This window comes from Mercenaria mercenaria, chromosome 6 (assembly GCF_021730395.1).
Source record: "Mercenaria mercenaria strain notata chromosome 6, MADL_Memer_1, whole genome shotgun sequence".
NCBI classification, from domain to species: domain Eukaryota; kingdom Metazoa; phylum Mollusca; class Bivalvia; order Venerida; family Veneridae; genus Mercenaria; species Mercenaria mercenaria.
This window is the reverse complement of record NC_069366.1, coordinates 43,127,380-43,137,511: the sequence shown is the minus strand read 5'-3', so window position 1 is coordinate 43,137,511 and position 10,132 is coordinate 43,127,380. Positions and strand designations below refer to the sequence as shown.

General features: G+C 35.3%; 1 protein-coding gene across 1 annotated transcript; it reads left to right on the top strand.

The window, feature by feature from the left end:
* Positions 1-1,372: 1,372 nt before the first annotated feature.
* On the top strand, positions 1,373-9,876 carry LOC123549152 (NFX1-type zinc finger-containing protein 1-like). Its single transcript, XM_053545666.1, has 2 exons — positions 1,373-1,462; positions 1,992-9,876. Exon 2 carries the CDS (start codon positions 1,997-1,999, stop codon positions 7,913-7,915), a length of 5,919 nt encoding a protein of 1,972 aa, XP_053401641.1. The 5' UTR covers positions 1,373-1,462; positions 1,992-1,996; the 3' UTR covers positions 7,916-9,876.
* The last annotated feature ends 256 nt before the right edge of the window (positions 9,877-10,132 follow it).

Genomic DNA, 10,132 nt, shown 5'->3' with positions numbered 1-10,132 from the left:
ATCAACTTGCATAAGTTTGCAAAATGTGTCGGGAAAACTTACACCACTGACCCAAAAACTTGCCGAAACGAAATACAAGTTGGATGGGCTATGGTCAAACATCCCACAAAGAAATTTCACAGATACTATTACATGTACTGAGGACATCCTGTTGGTTCAAAATGTTTGAGTGTAAAAAATGTTTTTAGATATATCTGCAATATAACAAATTGCTAGTAAATCAAATTTGTGACATTTATAGTATATCAACAAACATAAAATAAAGTGCTTTACTGACAATATGTAGGCATTCCAGAGATTCGTTTTCAGACAAATGCTGTGGCATACCAGAAATAAGATGAACTAATTGCTCATTAGGTTGCATTTTCATAAGTGCACTAAATGTTGTAATACCATATTGATTCAATATTTTTGTCCACAATATTTCCCTTTTCATGGAGTTCATACAACAAAATAACACTGTATGATGAGACAAATTGTCGGTCGCTCCTGATGAGGTGGGCGTTGGGGGATTTGAAATATAGGTATGAAATGGTGGCCTCTAGTGCATTTCTGTGTAAAAATTTTGAGAAAATATCGTTCTTTTCCCAAAATAGTAGGGTGCATCTTTGATGAGTATAGGTCACATCTCAACCAACTGGGGTGGGGTGGGGAATTCAATAGTTTTTCCACGAGTGTTGTTATTAGAAGATGGCCGCATTTTTCAAAATTGCTACCCGAAATTAGACAGCTATCCGTATATTAATTTTGCTTTTAAAATCAACCAGGACTACGTAAATAGTTAAAACAAGTCAAAGTATTGTTAGAATAACAGATCATTGTATTCAAGGTGACCACTTTTTAAAAAAATGGCCGCCAAAATTTATACATCTTATATATAATTAATTTTAGCTTGTCATATTTTTGACGGTCATTTTATATAATATGGTAGATGCTGTTTAGATATTAATTGTAATAATGATAAATTCCTGATATTGATTTTAACAGAAAAGAAAACCAATTTGGTTAACATGCAGTTCTTTCTAAAAATATACGCCCAACATTTCAAAAAGGCACATTGTTAACTAACCTGTCTGAAACCGTGTACGAATGACAGCTCAGTTTTAATGCACTTTCGGTCAGTTTCGAACTGAGACCTCGCACAAAACATAGGAAACCTTGCTGATAAAATTGTACTATGTAAACTTATGTTATCAAATCAAAACACTTCACTAATCGGTCACCTAACATGTGCACAGGCTTCGTAACGTATGCATAGAAATAAACGCTGCAGAGAGAAAAACGTACTTCAAAAAGAACGAAAAATGATGCCATTCTATTATCATAGTTCAGTAAATTAAGTATATATTGCATTACGTTTTATATTTTTTTCAGGTACCTGTTCAGACCGAAAGAGCAAAGACTAACACTTACTCAGTCAGGTCATTTTAATCTTGGGGACTCACAAAAAGCAATTAAATTGGTAAGAACGCTTTATATTTTTGTCAAGTTTCAAGTTTTGTTTAAAAGTCAAGGCTCATTTACACAACTCCGAACAGTCATTATTGAATATAGTTTGTATAAAAAACGATACGGATAATGCAAAGTTAATTTACAGTATCAGCTTAAATGCATTTTTGTAAATACTCAAATTAAATAATTTAAATTCAAATTATGATAATTTATTTCTTTCAACCATGAAAGCAATATTAAATTATTGCAATGACCAGAAGATATATCATTTATACTGAATACTCCGTATTTTAACCCATTCTGACACGACAGTTCAACTTTGAATTGAATCACCAGGTACTGTTATAATGTTGGATGTACACATCCTTTAAATGAAGAGAGAGAGAGAGAGAGAGAGAGAGAGAGAGAGAGATCAAATGTCAGACGAAATTGTATGGAAACTTTAATTTGTTTAATGCAGGTCTAAGTTTTTTTAACAAAACTTACTTCTTACAAATGCAGTCAGGTTTCTTCTGACGATAATCTTGGGTACACTTCAGATACCATGGCAACGAATGAAGAGACTGATCTAGGTTCGGATGATAAACAGTACCCGTTAATGATAATACACGAAAATGTGGATCGACCAGTAGAACAACGGGAACCAGCAAGTTATCGTGGGTTAGCAAATCAACGCGGTAGATCACGAGGATTTCCTGTTCCGGCAGACCAGGATGAATCCATAGTTCGGGTAAACAGCGGATTAGGAAGAGGCAGGGGAAGAGTTCGAGAAAGAGGTTCTTACAGGGAAAGACCACGTGGATCGAGATATCAGAGTTCAGACAGAAGGTATGAGGAGTTTGATAAAAGTATTGGTCATAGAGGTAATGCGAGTAGGCATCGAGGTCGTTTTCAAACTACGTGTAATGCATCTATGAGAGAAAGGAAGCATGATAAAGTTTTATATGATAGAAGAGCACATTTTTGGGAACGTCAAGGAGGTAATAGAACTAACGACAGTGCCACAAATGAGGTAAATACTTCAGTACACAAAATAACACCTACAAGAGTAAAAAAACTGTCAGAATCAAATTTGATAACCCTATCAAAATCTAAAGAAGAACCAGACGAACTTTTACTAAAAGTAGATAAACTTTCAACAGGCTTTATCGATATTCTTAGAAAACCACTCGACCCACATTTAGTTTATTATGTAGTACGAATTTTGAGTATCATCGTTCATTCCACACAGACAGCTCATTTAAGAGATATCATGAGAGAAGTTGAATCACATATGTTAAACAACCTTTCAGTTCTGCTTCATGATTTAAGCATGAAGGATCAAAATCTGTCAAATTTATGGGAAGTTCAAAGTAACACAGAAAAGTTTCTTTTGAATATTATAGAAATTTTAAAAGTCATTCTCACAATCATTAGTCCATCGCTAGGTAAGTGTTCAGCTTTACTTAGTGCAGCTAGGAAAGTTAAAGAAGAGCTTAATTTAGATAGTATAGAAGCTGCACTTGAAGACGTTGAAACCCTTTTAAAAACAGTTAAAACAAACAAAGAATTAAAAGAAAAGAAACAAGTTGATGTACGTTCTAGCACAAAGACACAGACAGAGCCTCCAAATTCTTTTCGTGAAATACCTGTATTCCCAGAGCTTAAAGATCTTCAATTAGATGAAAAACCATTTCTTAGGGCAAATAAAGTTCAAGGCAAGTATGACAACCTTGAAACTTACCTGGACATACAGTACCGCCTGCTACGCGAAGACTACATGCAACCTTTGCGTAAAGGCATTTCTGAATACCGTGAATGTATGAAGTCGGGTGGGTCGGTCAGAAAAATTAAAGAGCTGAAACTGTATCAGTCTGTCAAAATTATGTATCCAGTCTGTTCTCGACAAGGAATTAACTATGTTTTACAGTTTGACGTATCAAATCTCAGGCATTGCAACTGGACAAGAAGACTGATACATGGCTCTCTTCTTTGTTTGTCTAACGACAATTTTGATACTGTTTGGTATGCGACAGTCACAGACAGGGACGAATTGCAGTTGAAAGACGGAAACCTTACAGTTCACTTTGAAAATGCTAATGAACTTTCCGATAGTCAGAGAAATGCAGAGTTTGTTATGGCTGAAACTTCTGCTTTCTTTGAAGCGTATAGATTTATTCTCGAGGGACTTCAGGAAATTGAAGATCACATACCTTTTGAAAGATATTTAGTTAACTGTGAAACGTCGGTCAAGCCTCCAAGATACCTGCTAGGTGATGGAGGACCGTATTTTGACTTTACAAACTTACTGCACGAAAAGCTTGATACGCCTACATTCCCAGTTTTGAACACGCGACAGTGGCCAAAACCTGCCGAACTTGGCTTAGATCAATCACAGTACACAGCCCTGCAAAGAGCGATAACAAAAGAGCTTGCAATAATTCAAGGTCCACCTGGTACTGGAAAAACATTCGTCGGCTTGAAAATAGCTCAGCTGTTGTTGGATAACCAAGCTGTCTGGAAAGGAAAAAGATGTGCCCCAATTCTAATTGTTTGTTACACAAATCATGCTCTTGACCAGTTTTTACAGGGTCTGATAGAAATTGGAAAAACAAACATTATTCGCATCGGCGGCAGGTGTAAGAACGAATCAGTTGAACCGTATGTTCTGCGCAATGTCAAACACAGACGAATAGAGCACGGACAGATGCATCACCATTTAAACGAAAATGAGAGAGAATGTAAAGCAGATCTGAAAGACTGCGAACAAGAAATAGAGAAAATCAACAGTAGAATAAAGAAATCTGAAACAAGGATTCTTCAGTACGAAGCTGTTAAGTCTTTTATGACTGAAGAGCAGCAGGATGCATTTGAATCGTCGCATACGGAAGATGAGTTACAAAATTGTTTGACAAAATGGCTTAATGTTTATGAATCACAGCAAACAGAAATTGGTTTGTCGCACGAAGAGCGAATAAAAAAGATTTGGCAAGAATACATTTTGAAACAAGTTGAACCTATGACAGACACAGAAAGGCAGTATGTTGACGATATTTTTTCACTTGAACTTTTGCAAAGAGCTGCATTATACAAAGCATGGATTTTAGAATTTGAATCAAATGTTCGCAGACTTATTGAAACTGACCAGGTACAACAAGATCCAAAGATAAATGATGAATTGATAGATATCCTTTCTCAAGCAGAAATCTCCATTTTGAAATTAGATCAGCTTAATACTTATGTAAGCCGATCGAACACAAAAAAGCAACTAAAGAAATTGTTGAAAATGAAACTCAAACATGAAGGTAATTGTTTATCCCAATGGCTGTGTGTGACTACTTCAAAGAAATCAATTTCAAAAATTAAAAAGGTTCTTGAGGACAATGTTTACCGCTATGGCGACAGTTCGGCTGCATACAAGAACTTTATAACTGATGGGGACGATATGGAGGAAGAACGGGAACTTGATGAGGAAGATCCATACCTCTTAGACGCATCAAATCTGAAAATGAAAATAAAGAAAGCAGAGGCCAACCGCTCTCATGAAAAGCAGGATGGAGAGTGGATTCAGATTTGGAATGAGAAAACACGTTCTCATTTGATTAGAACAATGTTGAGAAAATCAACAGTTCTAACTGCACAAAAAGCGGAGAAAATGACTCATCTGTGGGGATTACCTCTTCAAATGCGCAGAAATTTGTATGCTTACTGGGTCGAAAGTTACCGCACATATTGGAAAGAGAAGGTTCAACAGTACGAAATGAAGTTTAATGAAGCAACAAAAAAGCTTCAAGAGGTAAGGGATATGGAAACAATTGAAACTTTAAGAGATTCTGATATAATGGGGATGACAACCACTGGCGCAGCTAAATACAGAAATATACTTCAACGTATTTGTCCACAAATAATTATTGTTGAAGAAGCCGCTGAGGTATTAGAGTCACACATAGTTACTACACTAAACAAATCCTGCCAACATCTAATACTGATTGGGGATCACAAACAACTCCGACCATCAACAACAGTATATGCTTTGGCCAAGAAGTTTAATATGGATATTTCATTATTCGAAAGAATGGTACGCAACGGCATTCCTTGTGTTACACTAAATGAACAGCATAGAATGCGTCCCGATATATCTATGTTATTGACCCATGAAAACCTATATCCTGGACTTCGTAATCATCCTAGTGTTTATGACTATGATAATGTGAAAGGCGTAGATATAAACGTTCAGTTTATAACCCACGAAGAAGAAGAAACAAGTTTATTCGAATCGACTACCTATACAAATCCGCATGAAGCGAAATTCGTTGCCAAGCTTTGTAGGTATTTGCTCAATCAAGGATATCGTCGTGATGAAATTTCAGTTATAACACCCTATATGGGACAAGTCCTGCTAATTCGAAATGAAATGCCAAAGTCAGACTTTGAAGGGGTTCGCATTACAGCAGTCGACAATTTCCAGGGCGAAGAAAATGAAATCATCTTGCTGTCTTTAGTAAGGAGCAGATCCATCGAAAATATTCCACAAAAGAGAAACCCTATTGGATTCGTTGGAATAGAAAATAGGATATGTGTTTCCTTATCGAGGGCGAAAAGGGGATTTTATGTTATTGGAAACTTCAAACTCCTTGAGGAATGTAGTGATATGTGGGCCTGTATGATTCACAAAATGAGACAGAAAGGATTGGTAAAAGAAGGTCTTGAACTCAGATGTCAAAACCACCGAGATACTGTGATTTTCGCAAAATCCGCTGCAGATTTTAGATATGTGCCAGAAGGTGGATGCAACCTTTCATGTAATGCAGAGTTATCATGTGGTCACTTCTGTCCAAAAAGTTGTCACCCAACGGACAGAGATCACCAGACCATCCTCTGCATGAAACCATGCGAAAAGATAATTTGTAGTGAACAACACCAGTGTACGAAGCATTGTTACCAAGACTGTGGTCAATGTGAAACACTTGTGGAGAAAGAGATCCCAATGTGTGGTCATAAAACATTAATGTCCTGTCATAATGATCCATTTAAATGGGAGTGCAAACAGAAATGTGACTTTGAGTTGCCTTGTAAGCATGCCTGCAATAGACAATGCTCAGAATGCACCAAAGATAAACATCATGAAACATCATGCAAGTTTGAAATAGTCAAAATTTTGGAATGCGGACATGAAAAATCGATGATGTGTCACGAGGATCCCAAAATAGTTGACTGTGAAGAGATGTGTGAGAGTACGCTTGATTGCAAGCACAAATGTTCAGGGCGGTGCGGGAAGTGTTTTGGTGGAAGAATTCATCAAGGCTGCAGCGCATCATGCGGAAAGATTTTACCATGTGGTCATCAATGTACATTTCCTTGCAGTGAGTTTTGTCTGCCATGTACAAAACCGTGCGAGTTCACCTGCTCTCATGGTACCGAATGTAAACGAAAATGTTACGAAAAATGCGAGCCTTGTATTTATGACTGCCACTTTAGTTGTGACAGACACAAAATAAAATGTACCTTGGGATGCAATGAGTTATGTGAAGTTCAGCCTTGTTCTTCTGTTTGCGGAAAGGAACTAGAATGCAATGAAGGCCACAAATGTAGAGGAATATGCAGGGAGAAATGTTTTTGTATCGAGTGTCAAAAAGAAAAAGTTAGAATCGATCAAGGAGAAGTGTTTGATAAAAATACAGTTTTTATACAGCTCCCAAACTGTTTCTGTATCTTGGAAGCAGGAAAATTTGGTCGTCATATTAGAAAGGACATATTGGAAAGACAAAGGGGCTTTTGCAAACGATGTCCCTATTGCAACAAGCCAATTACCAAGCACATCAGATCATTTACAAATGTTTTGAAGGAAACTAGAAACAAAGTTGTGAAAGAATTTGAAAGACTAACAGGAACAATACAGGAACGTCGAATTAGAATAGCGACTCTTTCGAAAGAATTCAAACTGCTTGAGAGGAAAGGCCTTTCTAAAAAAGATACTGATATTGTTTTAAGACAACTTTTGCCGTATAATTTTGGGTTTTTGCATTATGCCGATACTATGAAAGGCAGAATAAGAGAGTTGTTAGAAATCTTAATTTTCATGAAAGGTTCATCTGCATCAGTTGCAGTTCAGTATGTTGAAGGGGTTGTTGATCCATTGAAGCTAAAAGATATGTTACTGAGAGGTAAACGTTTTACAACTACGCAGTTCTGGCGAGAAGTTGACCAAGAACTACAAAGACTGCGCCTATGGGCTCATTTCCACGTTCTTAATGAAAGAACAGAAACTCTGGGAAAGGTACCAGAAGAAATAGATGATATAATAACACAAGTTTTTCAGCTTATCTCAAGGAGAGAGTTCAACCAATCCATAAAAACGACGTTATCGACCATTTACAAACGAACAAATGCCTTACTGAAGGAAGGACAGCTTAGCGGCTTTAACAATGTGAGCTATAGGCAGCAGATAGGAGAAATTAAATCACTGTTGGACGAAACACTATAAATCCCGTGAATTATAGTCAGAATGAGATGCACTGTAAAGAACATACATACATTTTCTTGAAAATATAATAAGTAAGAGTTTTTAGAACTGAACTTTTGACATCTTGATTACTTTTATTGATGAAACGTTATTGTAACACAACTCTTTTAGAATTTGACATATTACATGTCTAATTATGTTTCATTATCTTATCATAATAAAACTCCAGATGAGGTGAGCATTTTTTAAGAAATTTTAAGAAATTACTGAGCAAAATCATTTTGAGATTTTACATTTTTTAGAAAACTACTGTATCCCATGATCATTTACATTACAGATACCAACGACTGAATTTATGAGGCATTCTTTTGTACATGTTGTAGGTCATTTTATAGTTGTTGCTGTCGTTGTTTTTTTACTCAAGATTTTAACAATCGATGCGAATTTTTATGTTAATACCAGTCTATATTGCTTTTACTCTAATGAAAAGTAATGTATTAAAAGTATTTAGTAAGTGTTCATTTGCTTTTATGAAGTTTGCATAACGTGCGTTTGTGATGAGAATTATTTGAATCCTTCATGCTTAATCACTGTGAATTATACTGATGTACAGATTATATTGGATTAAACATTATGTCTCTTTTTATTTTAGTATAATATATCCTTGTGTATATATTATCACGTTACATTACTTCTTGTATAAGTTGCCGGTCCACAGGTTGTGTATATGACTGGTCTGTATTTAAAATGTTTGCTGGGCTGAAAAGCGGTGAAAATATATTCCTCATATCACGTAGTAAAACTCTTATAGATTTATTGTTGCTTGGGACAAATAGTTTTGACTGTTTACTGGCAAACATTCAAAGTGTGCGTGCGTGCGTGTGTGCTCAAATGACGTACTAATTATCTGCTATTGAAATTAGCTTCATTGATAATCATGCGATATACTGTACAACACATGTGGTAGTCTGTGCAACATAAGTGGTAAAGGAAAAATTTTGCCAGAGTACATCCACAACTGCCGCAAAAAACGCATGACCTAGACATTTTTACTAATCTGTTTGTGTTAACAGTTTTTCTTTGATGGCGTCAAAAAGTTAGGAATACGAATCGGATTTATTGTAAATAGTTATATTTTTCAGACTGGGTTTGATAAGAATTTACTCGTAATGTTTTAATGTTTATGGTTATACTTAACGTATCAACGATAATTAAGATGCTATTTCTGTACCTAGAATTTGTATAAACATTTGTTGTATACATTACAGATTAACGTGTTAATATCATATTTTAATGCGAATAGATTTATCTAATTCTCTGCAATTAAAAGAAATCGGGTATATTTGACGGAGACTTACTACAAATCCTTTTTACACAATCTGTTTATAGAGTGAAATTGTTGAGTGAACACCGCTTGTCAATCTTGTCCATGTTATATCAATGCAATGAAAAAGTTATCTATCTATGTTACCTGCATGCTATACAGGATAACACAAGCATGCATCTAACATACTTATTTTTTCATACTTCTAAATATTTTCCTCATACTTAGACGCATATATAGGTAGCAGAGATTTTTCTCTTTCCAGCAGTAGTATTCTCAACAAATTTTACCTTGAGAAATTCTATGTGTTTTAACATTTAAAAAAAATCGCCTGTTTGTTGACAAATTTCACAACAAAAATGTTACATGTTCTACAGGGCATTTCTTGATTTGGTTTTACATATTTTTCTTTTCATATTACAGACTATTTGAGAAATACTGCATGCTTTTTCTCATTCATAGAGACAAAGAGTGCATGGTTAGCAGGAATTAATAGCTATGTAGTCACTAAAGTCACCATTTCTTTCCAAATACATTACACTGTATCATTTATAACCTTAAGAATGAGTTTTAGTGCCCTTAATTATAACGACAATTAAATAAAGCAATAGAAATTATTATGCGATTCAGTGAGCTCAACTAAACAATTTCAAGCACAAATATTTATTGTTAGATTACACACTACAATGTACTAGCAAGATACTTGCACAGTCAGTGAATGTGAAAAATTGAAAGATAAAACTTATTTTGTCAGATCGTGAAAACAAAGGACAAAATTTGACAGGTGGAAAATGACTCATGACCTAATTAAAAGTTTGCTGTCATTTATACCTTCCAGTTAGATATTCTTTAGAAGGATATTCTATACTCTGGTTTACTTTTCATAAGTTAAAACAATAAAAGTATTGACGATA